Source organism: Marmota marmota, unplaced genomic scaffold (assembly GCF_001458135.2).
Source record: "Marmota marmota marmota unplaced genomic scaffold, marMar, whole genome shotgun sequence".
Classification (NCBI taxonomy): Eukaryota; Metazoa; Chordata; class Mammalia; order Rodentia; family Sciuridae; genus Marmota; species Marmota marmota.
The window spans coordinates 2,326,578-2,349,294 of NW_025999891.1; the positions used below are offsets into that span (position 1 = coordinate 2,326,578).

Below are 22,717 nucleotides of genomic sequence, written 5' to 3' on the forward strand. Positions count from 1 at the left end.
TTTTTTTTCAGGCTGCAGAAACCATTTAATCCATTTGTACATAAAGAAACTAGCCCAGAGGGGCACAGGGGCACACTTCTATAATCCCAGCTACTTGGGAGGCTGAGGCAGGAGAATAGGAAGTTTAAGGCCAGCCTGGGAAACTTAGTGAACCCTGTCTCAAAATAAAAACTTTCTTAAAAGGGTTGGGGATGTATCTTAGTGATAGAGCACCCCTGGGTTCCATCCCAGTACTGCAAACAAAGCAAAGGAATGAAAAAAAAAAAAAAAAGAAACTAGCACAGAGCTGGGTGTGTAGAAACACAACACATTAAATCCTTCCCATCTGTTTTCTCTGGCTTCTCAAAACGTAAAGCAAGTAAAATGGGGTTTAACCAAATCTTTGTCCAAGGAACAGAATTTCTTTAAAAAAATGTATATGTTAAGATCTGCTAGAGTAGAAGATTAGAACAGCATATCATCATCAGATGCTGGAATTATGACTACTATAAGCAATTGATTTGAATTTATTTGAACAGTAACTCCTTTAAAATCTACATGATTCATCAAAATTCCCTCCATTCCCAACCAAGACTAATGCCCCATAGAGTTGTCCCAGTCCAGAAAATAATTTGTTACTGATCTATTACCCAATGTACCATTACAGTCCAAGTGCAGATTACAGTGAGTTCCCCTCTACCTGGATTAATGATAATTGGATTTCATTTCTAAACATATCAGAGCTTTCAAAGATTGAAATATACAAATCTTCACTACCCAGGTCTCCTTGCCTGAGCAGGACACAACCAAGTAGTAAGAACATTTATCAAAAAGGGACATATTAGGCTTCACAGGTGCCACGCAAGAATCATAAATGCTTGTTTCACATGATGTCTTCCATTAACCTGAAGCCTTTGGTTTGTTTCTTTCAGCAAACCACTCATCACTTTTATCTGCCGCCATTGCCTACAGAAACAGAAATATACATTTATTCCAAGTCTGAAAAACAATATACACTTTATATCTCACTGCATGTACTATGCACAAAGAAGAAATTGATATTTAAAGAGTGTTCATCCAGTGTATTTTGTTTAATGTGACAGAGATGCTAGTGAATACTGAGCAACCGCTTGGTGATTATCACTCTGCAGAGTTAAGGGCAAAGTCTGTTGGCTGATGAAAGAGCAGGGACCATGCATGCCAGCCTGTGAGGTCTGTGGTAGAACAAAAATCTTCAGTGTCATGAGACTCAATCTGAGACTGAGGCCAAATAAGAGCGGGTATTTAATGTTTTAGCTAGTGGGCCTTGAATGATTCACTTTTTTAAAAAATATATTTATTTTTTAGTTGTAGTCGCACACAACTACAACTATTTATTTTTAAGTGGTGCTAAGGATCAAACCCAGTGCCTCACGCATGCAAGGCAAGCGCTCAACCATTGAGCTACAACCCCAGCCCAAATGATTCACTTTTTAAAGGCTCCTCCTAGCCTACTCCACCAATATTGGTTCTGTTGGGTTAGTTTTGTGCCTATTAACTCAAGGAGAATCCTTGTTAATGAAAGAACTCTTACAAGAGTTCTTTTAGCTGTTTGTTAAGAAAAACACTTAGGCAGCCCAAAAGCAAGTATGGAAATAGCTTTCTTAAAAAAAAAAAAAAAAAAAAAAAAAGGACAGGGCTGGGGTGGTAGCTCAGTGGTAGAGCATTCGCCTCGCACACGTGAGGCCCTGGGTTTGATCCTTACTGCCACCATAAAAAAATAAAGTTATTGCGTTCATCTATAATTAAAAAAAATATTTTTTAAAAAATGACAGTTTTCATCACAAGCTAGGTACTAAGCTGGATCAGGTGTGGCTGCTGTGACAAAGTCTCAGGCTTTGGGGTCTATATAGAACAGCCTAGGACTCACATATGGAAACAATTACTTTGCACAGAGAATATGTGTGTGTGAGGCATTCACTATAATACAGCCATGAACAAAGTGGTACCTGACCAACAAGAAACAACTAATTGGAGAAAGTGTAAAAAATACCCATCTACCTTCAGAAGGAAGTCACAAGATGATGTCAGTAATTGAAAATGAGAAAACAAATGTATATAATGTATATATCTTGTTTAGAAACAGTAAAGGTGATGGCAGTCTTGGGTAATGGGTCAAAGATGGGGCAAGACATTATTACATTTCGTTTATATAAATCTTAGTACTGGGCTGGGGATGTAGCTCAGTTGGTAGAGTGCTTGCCTTGCATGCACAAGGCCCTGGGTTCCATCCCCAAAACCACAAACAAACAAACAATAAAATCTTAGTATTATCTGATTTATTCTGATGAAAATAAAAGGTGCTTAAAAATCAAAGATATGCTAAAAAGCAACAAAGATTCACAATAGTTGGAATTGCAAAATTTTCTGTCTTTTAGGTACCATAAAAGTGGAGGGACAGAACCCAAGAAACTTTCTTAGTTTTTTGGGTTTTTTTTTAGATGTTGATGAACCTTTATTTTATTCATTTACTTATATGCGGTGTTGAGAACCAAACCCAGTGCCTCACACATGCTCACAAGTGCTCTACTACTGAACCACAACCCCAGTCCCAGCTCTCTGAGTTTTGAAGCACAAGTTGAAGAACAGGGAAGAGAAAAAAACTCTTTGGGCAAGGCAAGGTTTGGGTTAATATAAACAGTTCAATGGGACTGGAATATGGATAGGTAAGTGACCTTTGGGAGACAGGTAGAATAGATCAGAATAGGGAAGGGTCAGACATGTCCACGTCCTCTGTCAGAGGGTTTGGCATACATCTTGAAAGTACTGGAGAGCTATCAGAAGATTAAACACTTGTAAGAATTACTGGATTGCTGCTGTGGAAAGCTAACACTGGCAGCAAGAAAGGGGGATGTACTGGAAGGTGGGAAGAGGCTTTTGCAGTATTACAGGGGATAATGAGGACATTTTCAAAAATAAAGTTGTCAGACCAAAGACATTTCAGAACTCACATCTCTTGGTGACTAAGAGCTAGAAGAATTTAGGAGTGTGAAGAAACAACATACAAATGTGGCTCTGTCTGTACATCTAAAGCTATTTTAAAATAAAAAAAACATGTTAAAAACAAAACAACAACATCAAATCAGTCCTGAGGACTGTGGTGTGAACAATTGGGATAAAAGACATACTGTATATACTACCCACAAGAAGAAGCAGGATATAGAGAAAGGAAAAGAATCTACTGTGAAGCCCAAAAGACCTCCACCCAAGCCCCTGCTTGACACTTAGCTGAATGAATGATGTTTATGGCTGAGTGGCTTAATCATTTTTTTTAAATTTATTTTTTTAGGTGTAGATGGACACAACACAATTTCTTTATTTTTAAGTGGTGCTAAGGATTGAACCCAGCTCCTGCCCCTGCTAAGCGAGTGCTCTACCCCTGAGCCACAATCCCAGCCCTGGATTAATCTTTTTGAGCCTCAGTTTTCTCATCTGCAAAGGGGAATGCTATTAATCTTGCAGACTATACTAAGAATTATAGAAAGTACATAAAACACTTAAGAATGTGTCCAAATAAGAGATACTTAATAACAATCTCCATTGAATATTATTAAAAGAAGAATGGGGCTGGGGATGTGGCTCAAGCGGTAGCGCGCTCGCCTGCCATGCGTGCGGCCTGGGTTCGATCCTCAGCACCACATACAAATAAAGATGTTGTGTCTGCCGAAAATTAAAAAAATAAATATTTAAAAAAAAAAAAAAAGAAGAATGGATTTTTCTTTTCTTTTTTTCTTTAAGATAAGTTACAGACATGCCGTGGGATCATGGTGAAGAGGCTCACTAGACACAACACTGGTCTGGAACCAAAAGCACTAAATATAAAAAGTGGACAAATGGGCGTCCCTGCTCTTCAAAAGACTCCACTGAGCCGGGAATGTAGCTCAGTGATAACATTTGCCTAGTATGTGCAAGGTCTTGGCTTCAAACCCTAGCACCACCAACAAAATAAAATAAAGAAAATAAAGAGCCAAACCAGAGTGGTAGTACATGCCAGTAATCACAACAACTTGGGAAGCTGAAGCAGGAGGATTGTGAGTTTGAGGCCAGCTTCAGCAACTTAGTGAGACCTTGTCTCAAAATAGAAAACAAAAAGACCTGGGGATGTAGCTCAGTGGTAAAGTGCTCCTGGAATAAATCCCTACACCAAAGACAAAAGAAAACAAAACAGACAAGCCATAGACTAGAAAAAATACTTGCATTTGCAGGTATCTACCAAATTACTTATATATAGAATATATAAAGAACTCTAACAAGTCAATAAAAATGAATAAATTAAAATATGGATTTAAATGAGCCTTAAAATAAGAGCAAATATTTAAATAAGAGAAAGAACATTTCAGGAGAATAAAATTATATGAACAAAGACATACAGAGTGAACAATAAATTCGTTTTAGAGATTAGTGAATAGCCTAGAATGGTTAAAATGTAAAACAGATCAGAAGTCTACCTTTCAAATCATTTGTCATGAAGTCCACTGGATCAGATAAATTTGTTCTGTACTAATAATATATTCTAATTAAATAAAAACTAGTCACAAAAATGTAGGGCAAACCAACAGTATAAAACCATTTTTCAGACAACAGGGAAATTTTAATAACTGGATTTTTATCCCAGGACTGCCAAAAGAGAGGGAATAAGCACTGGATTTTAGATGACACTGTTGATACACAGTTCCCATCCCAGTGCCAGGGATTGAATCCAGGGCCTTGCACATGCTAGCACTCAACCACTGAGCTATAACCCCAGCCCATACTGTATATTTTTTAAGGGTGACAATGTCAACAATGGTTTATAAGAAAATTGTTTAGGGCTGGGGATGTGGCTCAAGCAGTAGCGCGCTCGCCTGGCATGCGTGCGGCCCGGGTTCGATCCTCAGCACCACATACAAACAAAGATGTTGTGTCCGCCAAAAACTAAGAAATAAATATTAAAAAAAAAAAAAAGAAAATTGTTTAATTCCTACTTCCTTATATTGTCATAAAAAGTACGAAATACTTAAGTATTTTAGAAATTTAAAAAATGGTATGTTAATCTGAGATTTGTCTTAGAAATCCCCAGCCAAAAGAAAAAAACAAAAGAAAATCAGGACTGGGGATTGAAGGAAAGAATGATAAAAATAACTATGGCACAGAGGTGATGGGTGAGAGTCACACAGGGATTTGTTGTACTTTTCTTTAGTCATCAGAGAAATACAAATTAAAACCAAAACATGAAACAATCTTTCAACTGTTAGAATGGCTAAAACCCAGAAAACAAAAACCCCAAATGTTGTGAGGATATGGAGAAACTAGAATGCTCAAACACCTACAGTACTTCCCCCTTATCCTTAGGTGATACCTTCCAAGACCCCTAGAGGATGCCAGAAACTGTAGATAGTACCCTATAATTTAGTGCTTTCCTATCTTAACTAGGCACTTACTTTGTCCTATGGCAATAACTTGCATTTTGAAATACAAAAGCAAAACTAATACAAATATCTTTTTACTTCTTCAAATTTTATAGATAAAAGATTTGATCGTATTGTTATCTTGGAATCTCAGCATGTTTTTTTTTTTCTTTCCTTATTAATCAAGAATCTTTACCTTTTCACCTAAAAGAAGCACTGTGAAGCTTCTCTTTGGCATAATGAAATTGCCAACATCACTACTTTTGTGCTTTGAGGCCATTATTAAGTAAAATAAGGGTTGCTTGAACTCAAGCACTGCTATATCAAGGCACTTAATCTAAAAACCAAGATGGCTACTAACTGACTAATGTGAGAGGAGTGTATACAAGTGGCTACACTGGATAAAAAGATGATTCAAGTCCTAGGTGGAACAGAACAGGACAACAGGAGATATCATTATGCTACTCAGAACAGTGTGCAATTTCAAATGTATGCACTGTCGCTTTCTGGAATTTTCCATTTAATATTTTTGGAAACAAGAGACTATAGGTAACTGAAATCATGTGAAAAGAGAAATTGCAATTAAGAAGGACTACTATAGTATAATTACTATGAATAGCTATTTGGTACTTTTGGATAAAGTAAAAGCAATTCTACTAAGAATTTACCTGAGGCATAAAACATGTATCTACAAGAAGATTTAAACAAGAATGTTCATAGCAGTCTTCTTTTTAGGAGATAAACATCTGGAAACAGCTCAATTACATAACATTGAAAGAATCAATAAACAACTGTTATAAAGGTGAATACTATTCAATGAGAAAACAAACAAAAAAGAAATAAACTATGATGTATGTAACTACATGAAGGAATCTCAAAAATGTTGAAAGAAAGAACCGTGTATAAAAGAATACCTACTGAGTGATTCTATTTGTATGAGTCCAAGAACAAACAAAACTAATCTATAGTGCCAGAAATCAGAATAGCACTTGCCTCTGGAAAAAGTGGTCAAGAAAGATGTGAAGAAGGCAGAATCTCAAACTCTAATACGAAAGAAGAGAGTTTAAGAGAAGGGAAAGTTTGTAGATGGCATGAAAGAACAAGGAGGAAGTCCAGCAAAAAGTTGCCTGAGATTCTAGTTTCCTGCATAAAATTTACAAAAGATGTATCTGTATCTTCTTACACATTTCCTGCTTTAGTCTATGGTTTGCTGAGCTTTAAAAACCACAGAAAAATCCCATGAAGCAGATATTCTTACTTTCTCAGATTGTTAGATAAAGAAGCAGTAGTTCAAAGAATTTAAGTAAATTGTTTAAGATCATTTATATAGATATTAAAATGACAGAACTGGGATAGACTAATTAATTCCTTCAATCATTCAATAATGTATTTAGAGATAAGCCAGGTAAGATAAGTAGTGGCATGTGCCTATAGTCCCAGCTACTTAGGAGGCTGAGGCAGGAGGATCACTTGAACCCAGGCATTTGAGACCAGCCTGGGCAACAACTGCAAGACCCTATCTCTCTCTCTCTCTGTCTCTCATATATACATACACACAGAGTATTCAGAAAACCTTTACTACATGCTAGATACAAGAAGTCTGAGTAATTCCTTTGAAGATTGCTTGGAAAAAAATTTTAATACAAAATTTTTCATTTTAATACAAAATTTAAAATTGTAAATACAAAAACAAAACAAAACAAAACAAAACACAACTAACTTTTTTTAAAATCGTTTTTTTAGAGGGTGGTACTGGGAAGTGAACCTAGGGCTTTAAACATGTTATGTAAACACAATACCCCTGAGCTACTTCCCCAGCCCTTTTATTTTTATTTTGAGACAAGGTCTCTGTAAATTTCCCAGACTGTCCTTTAACTTTCAATCTTCCTGCCTCAGGCTCTCAAATAGCTGGGACTACAAGCACATACTACCATACCTGGCTGAAAAATCAAGTTTTATGAAAATAAAAAAGAAGTTTCTGGATTTGGCAAGATGGAAGTCCCAAAGATGTCAACATCAGCAAATATTTGAGTGACAAAGAGTTACTGCAGAATAGAGTGAAGTATAAATGGAGAGTAAAAAGTAGAAACTGTGTGCAAATTTTTAAAGAAGAAATCTAGGGCTGGGGTTGTAGCTCAGTGGTAGAGCGCTTGCCTCTCATGCGTGAGGCCCTGGGTTTGGTGCCCAGCACCACATAAAAATAAAGATATTGTGTCCATCTACAACTAAAAAAAAAGGAGTGGGGGAAGGAGGGGGAGGAGGGNGAGAAGCAAAAAAATGAAGAAGAAGGAGAAGGAGGAGGAGGAGAAGAAGGAGGAGGAGGAGGAGGAGGAGGAGAGGAGGAAGGGAGGAAGGGGAAGAGGAAGAAGGGGAGGAGGAGGAAGGGGAGGAAGAGGTAGAGGAAGAAGAAGAAATCTATAGCCCAGTGTGGTGGCACACACCTATAATCCTAGCAGCTTAGGAGGCTGAGACAGGAGGATGGCAAGTTCAAGGCTAGATTCTGAAGATGTAGCCCAGTCATAAAGGTCCCTTGGGTTAAATCCCCATTACCAAATATAAAGAAAAAAGAAAGAGAGAAATTTATAAAGAAATCCAAAGAAAGGATATGGAGTTAATACAAAGCTTAAAAGATGGGAACTATTGGAGCTTGCTTGTATGCTGATGAGAACAATTCACTAGGAAGACAGACTGAGCTGCTGAATGGAAGAGAAGACCAGAAACCTAAGAAAGTGAGACGGAGCTGGGGCTGGGGCGCTGGGGTTGTATCTCAAGGGGTAGAGCGCTCACCTAGCATGTGTGAGGCACTGGGTTCGATTCTCAGCACCACATAAAAATAAAAGCATTGTGTTGTGTCCATCTACACCTAAAAAATAAATATTAAAAAAAAGAAAGAAAGAAAGAAAGAGAATGAGACGGGATGGTATCTTGGCATTCCCACACTTACTGAGCAGAATAATATTGTATACAGCAGCAGTGGTTCTCTAAGACGCCTGAGTCTACATAAGGGGTCATACAGGTAACAATGAAGACACAGGTCCCTGGCTAAAAAGTCACCCCAACAGCAAAAGGATGTGGTTCAGACATAAGAACCTGGACCCTACTGCTTTGGCCCTTTCCCATATACATTTATGCCTTCCCCCTTAGGCCTATGGTGACATAATATAGAAATAAGACTCACTGGCTAGGGTCATAGCACACTGGTAGAGCACTTGCTTAGCATGTATGAGGCATAGGGTTCAATTCTCAACACCACATATAAATAAATAAAAAATAAATAAAGGTCCATTGACAACTAAAAAATATATGTTAAAAAAAAAATCAGACTCACATCATCCAATAATTTGCTTCCCTCTGGATCCATTTTAGAAAGTTCTCGAAATGCTTCATCCCCAACAAAGCAAATTTCATGTCCATCCTATACCAATAAATAGAAAAGCAATTTGTAAAAAGACATCTCTGAAGAAACCCATGGTAAAGCCTGTCTCCTTGTTCAGTAATACTTACAGGGTCAGCCAGAATCACTACTTGTACTGTGGCCTTCCCTGGGGTATCCAGACTCACCAAGGGAGTCAGTATTGTCTGGTTCTCCTTTTTCATTAAGTCTTCTAAGTCTGGCAACTTGAGAAAAAGAAGGCAAAGTGAGCAAGGATCACATACTACTTTTATGGCAAGGATCAAATACTCATTAGCTCCAGATGAGTATCTGATCAGAAAGAACCATGGCACCAATTGTTTGATTTTATTATCTTAATGGCTCTTAAAATAACTGTTGAACTTGATTCCAAAGCGACAATCAGAATGAACCTGAAGAAGGAAGGCCAAGGTCCTCAGCTGAGTGGAACCAGCTAGTCACAGAGATTAAACAAAAGTCAGGTGATCTAACATTACCTCTTTATGGGGACAAGAAAAGGCAATTCTTCCAAAAGCTGCTGCATGGTCAACTGCACCCTTGATGCCATGCAGCTCCAACTTACACTGAGAAGAAAGAAGAGAGTTTATGCTTCTGGACAGGTTATACATGCATATGGTAACAAAATTCAAACAGTGGGGCGAGGGATGTAGCTCAGTAGTAAAGTATTTGACTAGCATGTTTAGACCCTGGGTTTGATCCTAGATCCCCAGCACATTAAAAAAAAAAAAAAAAAAAAAAAAAAANAGGAATACTCACCTGTATTGAATAACTATTAAGATTAGAGGAGGAAAAAAAAAGTATGATGGATTTAGTTGCAGAAATTATGGTTTAAAACAGTATTCAGACCAACCACAGTGACACATGTCTGTAATCCCAGCAACTGGGGAGGCTGAGGCAGGAGGATCACAAGTTCAAGGCCAGCCTGGGCAAATAATAGAGATCCTGTCTCAAAAAACAAGACAAAACACAACCCCCAATAAGGGCTGGGAATGTCACTTAGTGGTAAAGTAGTTGCCTAGCATGTATAAGACCCTGGGTTTAACCCCAAGTGCCACCAGAAAATAAAATATCCAAGAAGTACAATTGCTGGGCCAAAGTATAAAGACTAAATCAGGTTCAAATGCTAGGTTACTAAGTATATATATACTTACATATATAAAAACAGATCACGCATTAATTCTTGTTTGTGTCTAAGAAATTCCACCTCCTATAATGTGTTGGCCGTGCTGGGGATAGAACCCAGGGCCTTTCATGTTAGGCAAAGGCCTTTCACTGCTCTACCACTATGCCATATCCCAGCCTATTCCACTTCAAAACAGATATATTCCCAAATAGAAACAAATAATATCTGAGTGGTGAGATTATCACTAATTTTTATTTTACTCTTTCTGTCTGTATAAACATTGAATCAGGGCTGGGGTTGTAGCTCAGTGGTAGAGCATGTGTGAGGCGCTGGGTTCAATCCCCGGCACCACCACATTAAAAAAAATAAAATAAAAATATTGTGTCCACCTACAACTATAAATACATACATACATAAATAAATTTTGAGTCACTGTGAAGAACTATGGGAACAACCTTCATGTTCCCCTCATTTATAAAACAAACTCAAAGAAACAAGTTATTTTTTTCCAAGATCACTTACCTGGTTATCAGCATAGCCCAGCAAAGCCCTTTGTTTCTCTTCATCTTGTTCATAAATTTTCATTCCCAGTAGATTAGACCAGTAGTGCAAGGACTTCTGAAGATCAGACACTGCAAGAGTTACTTTCAATACAGGATCTGTAAAGTAATAAATCAGCAGGAATAGATAGGTCATTTTGGTACAACAGATTAAAAAGACCAAGCTGGGCATGGTGGATTGCAAGTTCATGGTCAGCCTCAACAATTTAGAGAGACCCTCAGCAATTTAACAAGACCCTGTCTCAAAATAAAAAACAAAATGGGCTGGGGGTGTAGTTCAGGATTACTGGTTTCAAACTCCAGCACCACAAAAATACATATATACAAAAATAGGCTTAGGGCTGGGGAGATAGCTCAGTTGACAGAGTGCTTGCCTTGCATGCACAAGCCCTAGGTTCAATCCCCAAAACAAAACACTCAATCATATATAAGAATTTAGTTAATGGGGGTGGGAATATTCCTTAGTAGTAAAGTGTATGCTTTGCATATGTGAAGCTCATGGTTTGATATCCCCCAAAAGAATTTAGTTTATGATTTAAAAAAGGATTTTAAATCAGTATGAAAGGGCACCTTATTCAATAGACGACACTAATTTAATTGGATAATCAATTGGTGGGGAAGAGGTATGTATTTGAACTAAATAGAAAATTAAATGCATTCCTAATGGGTTAAAGGGATCAAGTTTAAAGAATAAAACTAAGAAAATACTAAATACAGGTGATGATTTATACAATTTTAGATTGGAGGATGATTTTTATTTAAATATGACACCAAAGATAGAAAAACCATGAAGAAAAAAAGCCTGCCAGGTTAACTACACAAAATGGGAAAATCCTAGACAATAAGAACTAAAAGAAGAATTCTAGGGCTGTGGATGTAGGTCACTGGTAAGGTACAGGCCTAGCATGTACAAGCCCTGGGTTGAATCTTGAATGCTCCTTGTCCCCCAAAATAATTAATAATTAAGATTAAAAAGTAAAGAATTGGGGGCTGGGGATGTGGCTCAAGCGGTAGCACGCTCGCCTGGCATGCGTGCGGCCCGGGTTCGATCCTCAGCACCACATACAAACAAAGATGTTGTGTCTGCCGAGAACTAAAATAAATAAATAAATATTAAAAAAAAAAAAGTAAAGAATTGGGCTGGGGTCGTGGTTCAGTGGTAGAGCGCTTGTCTAGCATGTATGAAGCACTGGGTTCGAATCTCAGCACCATACATGAGTAAATATAGTCCATTGACAACTAAAAAAAATAAAGAATTAGGAAAAAATTTTTGCTATACATAGGACAAACATTAATATGAAAATCATATTTAAGTACCAATGAGAAAAAGGTGAACAGCCTAGAAAAATTGGCAAAAGGTGCAAAGCAGATATCCACATGAGGAGGAACTGCAATGGTCAATGAACATGAAAAACTTATTCAACCTCACAAATCATCAAAGAAATTTAAATTCATATAAAATATTTCATCTAACTGGCAAATAATTTGGTTTTTCATTATTATTATTTTTATTTTTGTTCTCTTGGCAAACAATTTTAGTTTTTTCACATTGTTTGAATTAAACCCACGTCCCCAGCCACAGGAAAATAATTTAAAAAGTAGTGTTAACTGTGTGTGTGGGGGGGGGGGAGCGGGCAGGGGTCACAATCATAGAGTAATGATAGAGTGTAAATTAATACATTTCTGGTCAACAATTTGATAACTGCCTCACATGTATGAGGACTGGGTTCCATCCCTGGCACTGCTTTAAAAAAAATAACAGTATTCTTGACAGAATGTATCAAAATCTTTAAAAATGTACATTATTAAAAGAGCAAGTCCAGTTTCAGCAATTCAAAAAGTAATTGTGGATGTATGAAGGTCTTTCATCACAAAGACACTTGTCAGTGTTGCCCAAAAAATGAAACACTGGGAATAACATAAACATTCAACAATAGAGAATTGTTTATCTTCCTACAATGTGATAATGCAATGGAATTCTTGCAATGGATAATGAAGACAGATCCTGTCTAAAATAAAAAAGGGCTGGGGATGGGGCTCGGTTGAACCTTGGGTTCAGTCACTGGTACCAAAACAAAACAAATCAACAAGTCCCAGTTGATTCAGAACCTGAAGGAATGCAGGAACAGGAATGGGAATAAGTTTTTGAAACTAAACAGGAATGAATAATTCAAACAAAGGATGGATGCCAGCTAGACTTCTACTTCTCTTACAATGCCAGCCTACTTCTCTTACAATGATGGGTTCAGCAGCAAGCACAGTGTATTAAATCTGACCAGGAAGTTAGCTAAAAGATTACAAGAAAGTTCTGCACAAAGAACAGTAAGAAGTTGGTTTCCTGACCCCTGCCCAAGTGAATGTGTGACAACATGTAGCCCTAACTGCTACTGGCAGCAGATTTAACTCCATTACCAACAGAAAATTAATGCCCCAAGGATGTTATCATTACCTCCCAAGGAGGACAAAAACAGTATCTAAAACACTTGGGACTCTAACTGTTTCAGATTTTCAGGTTTTAGAAAATTTGCACAGACTTTTACTGGTTGATCATCCCTGATCCAAAATGCTCTGAAATCTGAAACTTTCTGAGTGCAGACATGACATTCTAAGTATGATGTTTTGGATTTCAGAACATTTGGAATTTTTGGAATAGGAATACTCACCTGTATTGAATAACTATTAAGATTAGAGGAGGAAAAAAAAAGTATGATGGATTTAGTTGCAGAAATTATGGTTTAAAATAGTATTCAGACCAACCACAGTGACACATGTCTGTAATCCCAGCAACTGGGGAGGCTGAGGTAGGAGGACTGTAAGTTTGAGGCCAGCCTCAGAAACTTAGGGAGACCCTGTCTCAAAATAAAAATAAATAACAATGAGAAAGGGATAAAGATGTGGCTCAGTGATAGAGTAGCCCTAGGTTCAATCCCTAGCAGCAAAAAAAAAATGAAAATAATAAAGTCAGTATATAAAGCAATAATTGCCTGTCAAAAAAAAAAAAAAAAACACAGCTAGGAATAGTAGTTCATGCCAATAATCCTAGCAACTGGAGAAGTTGAGGCAGGAGGACCACAAGTTCAAGGCCATCCTCAGCAACTGAACAAAGCCCTAAGCAACCAAGTGAGATTCTGTCTCAAAAAATAAAAAGGGGATCTAGCTCAGCAATAAAGTACCCCTTGGTTCAATCCCCAGTACCAAAACAAAACAATGACAAAAATGCTTTCTGCATCATGTCCCAAATGCTGAGTCTAATTTTAGTTTTCAGTGCTATTTGTTTTTCATCATGCTCAGCAAAAAGAAAGACCAATCCTTTCTGATGTGGGAGGGTAGACCAGCTGTGTAGGACTTATTGCAAGCTGGTATTTCTGTACTTCATTGATGATTGAAGGGTTTTTTTTGTTTTTTTATTTTCTGTATGGGGGGATTGAACCCAGCATGCTTTACCATGAGCTACATCCCAAGTCCTTTTTATTTTGAGACAAGGTCTTGCTAAGTTGCTGAAGGCTTTGCAAAGTTACTGAGGCTGGCCTTCAATTTGCAATCCTCCTGCCTCAACTTCCAGAGTTGCTGGCATTACAGACATGTATTACCACACCTGGCTTGGAAAAAAGAATTTATATGGCTCATGTCAAGTCACCTACAGGCATGTGTTCACTGAGTGAAATGGCAGGCAGAATTGTCCTTGCTCTTTACCAGCCTCCTCCTGCCCTGCACTGCTACCACCTCACCCTTTTTTTTTTTTTTTTTGCTTTTGTGTTGGCAAAGAGGCAGTTGAATTTATAGGAATTAAGTATACATGATGAAGCTGTCACTATCTTGAAAAAACACACCTTGTGAGATTTCTTTCCTGCTTTATGTGACAGGCAGTGTGGTGAACTCCTCACTTCTGTTTCATCGTTACCAAGTACCAGCATAGAGTTTTGGAAACTAACCTCAGCTCAAGTGGTGTGTCTAGGAATAATCCTACTTCTCTTACAATGATGGGTTCAGTAGCAAGCACAGTGTATTAAATCTGACCAGGAAGTTAGCTAAAAGATTCCAAGAAAGTTCTGCACAAAGAACAGTAAGAAGTTGGTTTCCCGACCCCTGCCCAAGTGAATGTGTGACAATATGTAGCCCTAACTGCTACTGGCAGCCATCCTATCATCAAGAGGACTTAGCTCTAGGAGAAATACACTGAAGAAAATAGAACATTTTAGAGAAAACTTGGGTAGTGACACTGATATTTTTTCTACTAGAATACCTGCTCTGTGAGCTAAAAATTTTTCCTATCATTCAAATTAGTCTGAGTTGGGTTTTCTGTTATTTGCAACTGAAAGAATCATAAGTAGGTGCATTACCAATAGTACAAAACCAGTCTAGATTCCCTGTTGACTAATGTTCTAACATGATAATATAATTACTCAGAAAACAGGTAAGAGCACTGGCTTGTGAAGGACATGTCATATCAAAACAAAAAGACTCTATAGCAGTAAGAAATCCCACTCCCTCTCTTCTTTCATCAAAGGTGGCTTTAGACAGGTGCTCTGGTTTGGATCTGGAATGTCCCCAAGGCTCAAGTGTTGAAGACTTAGTTCTCAACGCAGCAAAAGTCCCACTCAGAGGTGGGACTTTCGGGAAGTGATTGTCTCATGAGGGCTCTAACTTCATCGGTGGACTGGTCCATTAATGGGTTTAATAATCTGATGGTATTATGAGGAGGTAGTGAAACTGTAGGATGTAGGGTCTAGTTGAGAAATTAGGTCACTAGGGACACACCCCGGAAGGGCAATTCTTGTCCCTGGCCCCTTCCTGTTTCTCAGTTCTCTGCCATGAACTAAGAAGCTTCCCTTGGCCATACCCTTTCATCATTATGTTCTGCCTCATCTGAGGCTCAAAGCAACCATGGACTGAAACTTCTGAAACTGAGTCAAAATACACTTTTCCTCCTTTAAGTTGTTTATATCAGGTATTTTGGTCATAACAACGAAAAGCTGAATAACACAATAGGTTTTTACTCATCCTGATGTAATTACCTGACTGAAGTAGACTGCGATTCTGCAAATAGAATTTATATCCTCCTGGGGCCTCAATTTCAAAAACTCCTTCTGCAACTTCACTGAGTGGCCACTCCAGCTTCCTGGCATTGCTGACAGCCTGGCTAGAAGCAAGTGTGATTCCCTATAACAAACAATGAACACACCCACACATATAATCACAACAGATCTTTTACAGAACAAGGAGCCAAAGTCCACTGACTCTAGGTCAAATTACTTAAGATTTAATTGGCATTCCAAAATTTTCTTCCATTAATTGCAAAGTATGTTTTGGATGTTTTCCTCCCACAAAGATTCAGATGTTTTTGGATCACAGAAGAGAAATTCAAATGTCAGTAAAGTATATCTATTCAAATATTCAAGATCTAGGGCTGGGGGTACCGTGGTACTGTGCTTGTCTAGTATGTACAAGGCTCTTGGTTCAATCCTCAGTTGAAAACCAACAAACAAAAAAATATTTTTTCAAGATGAAGCCAGAGAAATCTTGATTTTTCCTTGGCCTGTCAGCTACCTCTTCTGAGATTTAATTTATTTATTTATTTATAGGCATGGTCTGGTTATGTAGCCTAAGCTGGGCTTGAACTTGGCAATATTCCTGCCTCAGCCTCCTGAGCCATTTTTTTTTTAAGTTGTAGGTGGACACAATATCTTTATTTTTATGAGGTGCTGAGGATCAAATCCAGTGCCTTATACATGCAAGGCAAGTGCTCTACCACTGAGCCACAACCCCAGCTCCTAATTTTTGCTTTTTGTTTTAAAATATTTATTTTGTAGTTGTAGTTGGACACAATACCTTTATTTATTTTTTATGTGGTGCTGAGGATTGAACCCAGGGCCCCACACTTGCTAAGCAAGTGCTCTATTGCTGAGCCACAACCCCAGCTCCCAATTTTTGCTTTTTATTTTAACTTTTTCTATTTAGAATTTATTTTAAATTTAGGGCTTCCTGGTATTTGGCTTATTTGCAAATGTTGGTAGTAATGATAACATAGTCTTCATTTTTGTGTAAAATAGGTAGAGAACCCAAATTTGAGGGGGAATAATGCAAACAAAACAATGTAACATTTATATGAGGCCGAGAGGTAAGATCCTGAAGCTATGATGAGAGCCCAATATGTCTCTACTGAAACTTTGGGGTTTGCAGGCACCCCCCAGGACAAGGGAGTATACTGCCCACTCCCATGTCCCCAGGAGGGGAGTCCTATATGGAAATAATGGCCACCTCTGGGGTGCAGCTTCTGAGGTTCTGCCTCTGCAAGCAGAGCCTGGGCATCTGATAAGGACAGGTTCCAGCCCAGGACCAATTTTTGCTTTTAAAACAACAAAAAATTAAACAATTAATGAACTTTAAATTTACTCAAGTACTCAATAATGTACACTTGGGTCTCCTGAAAAGGCCAGCCTCATTTCTTTTTTAAATAATTTTTTTAGTTGTAGATGGACAGAATATCTCTATTTATTTATTTTTATGTGGTGCTGAGGATCAAACCCAGGGCCTCACACATGAGAGGCAGGTGCTCTACCACTGAGCTACGGCCCCAACCCCTGCCAGCCTCATTTCTAATTTGGACTATAATAGTCTCTGCTGCAATCTGATTAATTCATCACCCACTGTGCAGCCACAGTAAACTTTCCAAAATGCACCCAATAGCCTGTTTTCAAGATAGCTCCTGGACCTTGCTTTCTCCCCTGCTCAAAACCCTCAATAGCTCTTCATTTCACTCAGATGGATTATAGTGGCTTAAAAAGGTTCAATCTAATCTGACCCCATCTCCTACCACCTTTCCCTGGTGTTCTCCATTCCAGTCACCCTGGTTTCCTTGCATTTCCACATGGCTAACTCCCTTACCTCCTCAGAACCTTTGCTCCAATGTCACCTCCTCATGGATTCACGGACTCAACAAATTCAGATTAAACAAGTCATCTACCCTAGCCAAAAATCTACTGGGATAGAGTGATATTTACCATGAAGTCATTGCCCAGCTTGTAGTCTCCAATGCCATAATTGTAAGTCAGCTCTGCAACAAAATGATCATCCTCAGGCCCAAATCCCACCATTGTTTTACTCCATTTCCCATCATAAGGCCTAGAAAAATGAAAGTAAATGAACCCAGTGACGATAGGCAAAATCTGCTATAGTCCTCCCTCAGAGAATTATGGGGCACAGAATGGTGGGCAATCCCTTCTGGTCCTAAAAAGTTCTCATAAGGTTATGATGACCTCAGGAGTTGCTGAGAACAGCTGAGGGCAGTGCTCATGGGCCCCAACTACAAGCTTCAAAGATCATCTGTTTAGCACTTTACTGGAAGGAAAGATTCATTTACACCTTCTTTTTTGGCAATGGGGATTAAATCCATGGTCTTGTGAATGGTAAGCATTAGGTAAGCACTCTACCACTAAGCTATATCCCTAGCCCTTTAAATATTTTAATTTTGAGACAGGGTCTTGCTAAGTTGCCCAGGCTGGTCTCAAACTCGTAATCCTCCTGCCATATCCTCCTTAATAGCTGGGGTTAAAGGCATGTTTGTTCACTTTTCTTTAAAGCAGAAAGTAGAATCCTAAAGAAAAAAAGAATACTAATTTCCAACCTAAGTTCCTAAGTTCTGAACTTAGTTTGTTTATTTGTATATCAATCAACAAGCACACAAATCCCAACAGGCCTTGGAATTTTTCAACTTGATGTGGCTATTAAACTTAAAAGATACTCAATAACCAATGTTTTATCCAGAGCACATATTTGTGTTTATGGTGTAATATATCTAATTCCTGTCACAGAGGTCCAAAAATCCTTGGAATTTCCTGGTATTGGGGTATCTTTCCTAGTAAGTCCTTTCCATAATGCCTGAGTTTATGATAATGAACTGTCTTAGAGTGGGGCCCTTAGAGAGCCCTAGAATAGGGCTGACTCCATAAAAATCAAGTAATTAAAGGGTTTGAAGTTTCAGCCCCACTCCCCTTTGGGAAGGGGAAGGGTTAGAGATTAAGCTCTAATAATCTGTGTAAAACTACTGAACAACACAACTAGATGAGCTTCTGGGTTGCTGAACACATGGAAGTACTATGAGGGTGTATATCCAGAAAGAATATGGAAGCGCCACACCTCCTTTCTCCCATATTCTGCTCTATGCACCTCTCCTACTTGGCTGTTCCTGAGTTACAACCTTTATAATAAACCAGTAAATAAAAGTAGTGTTTCTCTGAATTGTGAGCCTTTCTAGCAAACATGTGAACTTGAAGAGGTAGTCATGGAAACCTCCAATTTATAATTTCTGGTAAATCAGAAATAGCAGAGGCCCAGACTTGTGCTGCGCAGCTATATTGGGGTAGTCTTGTGGGAATAAGCCTTTTATTTGTGGGATCTGACACTAACTTCAGGTGGACAGATTAAGAATTTAGTTAAACAGTAGGACACCTACCTGGTATTGGGAGAGTTGGAGAAATGCCTGGTTTATCAGAAGTGCTATGTGAGAGTACAGAGAAACAGGATGGTTTCCCCAGTGTTCTTCAAGTTACCTCCCTGATTTACTGACTCCTTCATTTATTCCATTTATAGTCACTTTGAGAAACTGCCTTCTGTTCTCCTGGGGGTATTCAGAGCCTACAGGAGATTTAAGATACAAGATGTCATACCCATTACAGGCAGCTTTGCAGCCTTCTTCAAATTCCTCATGCCGCAGAACCTGGAAAGGGAATTAAAATAAATTGTAAGGTTTTACTAGTACTGCACATAGTATATTTAGCACAAACTAAAAGGTCAAAACACAGACATTATCATTTGTAAACTTTATTTGTTTAAAAAAAAAAGGACAGGAAAGGAAATGACGGAGAGAAGAAGAGAAGGAAAAAGGAAGAAAAAGAAGAAAGGAAGGAAAGAAAAGCTTTATACCTTTCCCAAGCTAGAAGAGGTAAGGGAGAGCAGCTTGACACCAAACTGCGAGCAAGCCAAGTTGTAAAATTCTACCTAGATTGGGAAGCAGTGCTGAGATGGAAAAAGTGTGGTTTTTCAGCATCAGAAAAATCTGATTTGCAATTCTGGTTCTCATCTAACAGTGTGTAATTCTGAGCAAGCTGCTTAGGCTTGGAGTCTGTCTCCTCATGTGTTGGTGAAAATGGGTAACTTGTTAAAGCATCTACCATAGAACCTAATATGCATTAGATTCTCAATGTCTTAATTTCTGTCCCCCCCCCCTTTTTCTTTGTACCAAAAACGGAAAAGACACTTTACTATTCAGCTACATTCCCTGTTTAAATTTTGAGACAGGGTCTGGCTAAATTGCTGAGGTTGGCCTTGAAATTGAAATCCTCCTGCCTCAGCTTCCGAAGTCCCTGGGATTTCAAACATGCACCACCATGCCCAGCACTGTTTTCCTTTTCGATTCCATGGCTACTGTTTTAGTTGAAGCTCCCATCATCTCTTTCAAAGACTACTATTAGGCCGAGCACAGTGATACACATCTGTAATCCCAGGAACTCAGGAGGATTCCAAGTTTGAGGTCAGCCTCAGCAATTTAATGAGATTCTCTCAAAATGAAATGGGCTGGGGACATATCTCAGTAGCAAAGTGCCCCTGGGTTCAATCCCCAGAATCAAAGCAAAACAAAACGCAGAACAAAACAAAACTCTACTAATCTTCTTCCATTATACCACCATAAAAGTGTATCACTAAAGAACACTTCTGCCGGGTGCAGTACATGCCTGTAATCCCAGCAGCTCAGGAGGCTGAGGCAGAAGAATCTTGAGTTTAAAGCCAGCCTCAGCAATTTAGCAAAGCCCTGAGCAACTCAGTGAGACTCTGTCTCTAAATAAAATACAAAAAGGGCTAGAGATGTGGCTCAGTGGTTAAGTGTCCCTGGGTTCAATCCCCAGTACAAACCACAAACCATTTCTGATTACATCACTGCCTTATTTTAAAAAAAAAAAAATTGGGGGCTGGGGTTGTGGCTCAGTGCTCTTAGCACGTGTGAGGCCTGGGTTTGATCCTCAGCACCACATATAAATAAACATTTAAAAAAAAATTGATCTCCCTATTTACTGAAGCATCAAATCCAAATTCTCAAGCCCAGTATTCAATACACTTTCAGAAGCAATCCCAATCTATTTGCCTTGCTATCCCATCTCTTCAACTTCAAGTAGATAAAGGCACATAAATAGTGGTGTTTCCAAACATATCTTTGCATCGTCTACTCAGTTCTTCTAGTATAACTCACTCCTTCCTCTGATTTTGATCCTTGGAAATACTATTTCTATATTCTATAGGTCAACTTGAATGTACAGTCTTTATGTATTATTCCTTGATGACTCAGGTTAGAAAACCTTGCCTTTTTAATTTTTCTAATACTTCTAGAACATACATATATATCTAAGGGTCAAACGCTTTCTAGATTTAAAAAAATTTATTTAGTTGTAGATGAACACATAGTATCTTTATTTATTTTTTATATGGTGCTGAGGATGGAAGCCAGTGCTTCACACACATGAGAGGCACACGCTTTACCACTGAGCTACAGCCCCAGCCCCTCAAATACTTTTTTTTGGTGGTGGTGCTGAGGATTGAACCCAGGACCTTGTGCATGCAAGGCAGGTACTCTACCAACTGAGCTATATCCCCAGCCCTCAAATACCTTCTAAATAACATGTATAATCTTCACAACAGCCCTTTAATCAATGAGGGAAAACAGTAAATAGAGCTTTGTGGTTTTCTGCTATCATTTACTAAGACATTAATTCTGACTTCTACTACTTTTAGCTAGGTACAAATTCAATCCCCATCTCCACCTCACCCCTGACCATGAGCTCTAGTTGTGGCTAGATATCAAAATCTTTTGCAAGTCTGTCATCAAAACTCAACACAGTACCCTGAAAAAATATTTCACTGTACTAAACCTCAACCCTTTTTTGAGACAGGGTCTCACTAAATTACTCAGGCTGGCCTTGAACTTGTGATCCTTCTGTCTCAGCCTCCTGAGTAGCTGGGATTACAGGCCTGCACCATCCTGCGGTCACTGCATATATTTTTTTAAACCACTGATGTACTCAGGTAACTCCCTTTGTACTCCGGGTCTTCTGTACTGTTTCTACACAAAACCACCCTTGGCTCTAACAATGCCTTCAACACTGGTGTGTACTCTCCTTCCCTGACTTACTAGGAGTTCCCTAAAAACCTCCTTCCATGTTCTCAGGTGAGCGACCCCTGAAGAATCACAGCTTCTCAGAGCTGGAGACATGCAATTTGATGAAGGCAGTGGGGAAGAGAATGGATTCTGACCTCATACTTAGGCCTGGATTGTTGAAAGGAGAGTCAACGATTTATCCAGAGAGATGAGAGAGTTATGGAGAGAAACCACACAAACTAGCCCTGACCAAAGCAAAACTTTGAATATGCTGATTATCTACCCAGAAAGGCTCCAATACCAGAAGAGACTGCGTTATTGTTCACTGGAAGAATATTATGTAAGTTTTTGGTTGTTTATTATCTTCACAGTACATTGGAAGCTCCCCAAGGCAGACACTCAAAAATATTTGTGTATGTAAGTGAAAAAACGTGCGCATAGCTAGCATGTCAATCCTTTTTTGTAACGCCCACCGCGGTGGCCCACGCCTGTAATCCCTCCGGAGGGAGGCTGTGGCAGGAGGATCCCAAATTCGAGGCCAGTCGGGGCTATTTGGCGAGACACTGCCTCAACTAAAATTTAAAAAATTAAAATTATTTTTTTAAAAAGGTTGGCCATGTAGCACAAGTGGTAACTCGCTTGTAGAGCATTGCGAAGCCCTGGGCTCGGCCTCCAGTATCAAAAAAAAAAAAAAAAAAAAAAAAAAAGAAAAGAAAACACAAAACAGTACCTAACCCGTAACCGGGGACTCAGCGTTTCCTGAAGCTGAATACCCCGCAGGGCCAATGGGAGAATCCGGGGCCCAAGGTCCGACCACACACCCTTGACCCCCCTCCTCCGCCAGGCACTTCCAGCCTCGCGCGCCAGCCCCTGTCGGCCCCAGCCTGCACCTTCATCCCCAGGACATCTCGAAAGAAATGCGTCGTCTGGAAGCGGTTTCCCACTTTGAAAACGAAGTGCAGAGCTCGGCGACCAGCCATGACTCCCCACGCCACACCACCGGCACTCAGACAGAGACGCCCCACCCACACAGACGGCGCCGAGGGCGGGTGACGTCACTGGCGATGGACG

General features: G+C 39.1%; 1 protein-coding gene across 1 annotated transcript; it reads right to left on the reverse strand.

Moving 5' to 3' along the window:
* Glod4 (glyoxalase domain containing 4) lies at positions 1-22,694 on the reverse strand. Its single transcript, XM_015501036.2, has 9 exons — positions 22,537-22,694; positions 19,167-19,216; positions 17,502-17,622; positions 15,516-15,660; positions 10,463-10,599; positions 9,294-9,380; positions 8,910-9,023; positions 8,734-8,820; positions 1-945 (listed from the first exon to the last, which is right to left on the reverse strand). Exons 1-9 carry the CDS (start codon positions 22,624-22,626, stop codon positions 880-882), a joined length of 897 nt encoding a protein of 298 aa, XP_015356522.1. The 5' UTR covers positions 22,627-22,694; the 3' UTR covers positions 1-879.
* Positions 22,695-22,717: the final 23 nt, after the last annotated feature.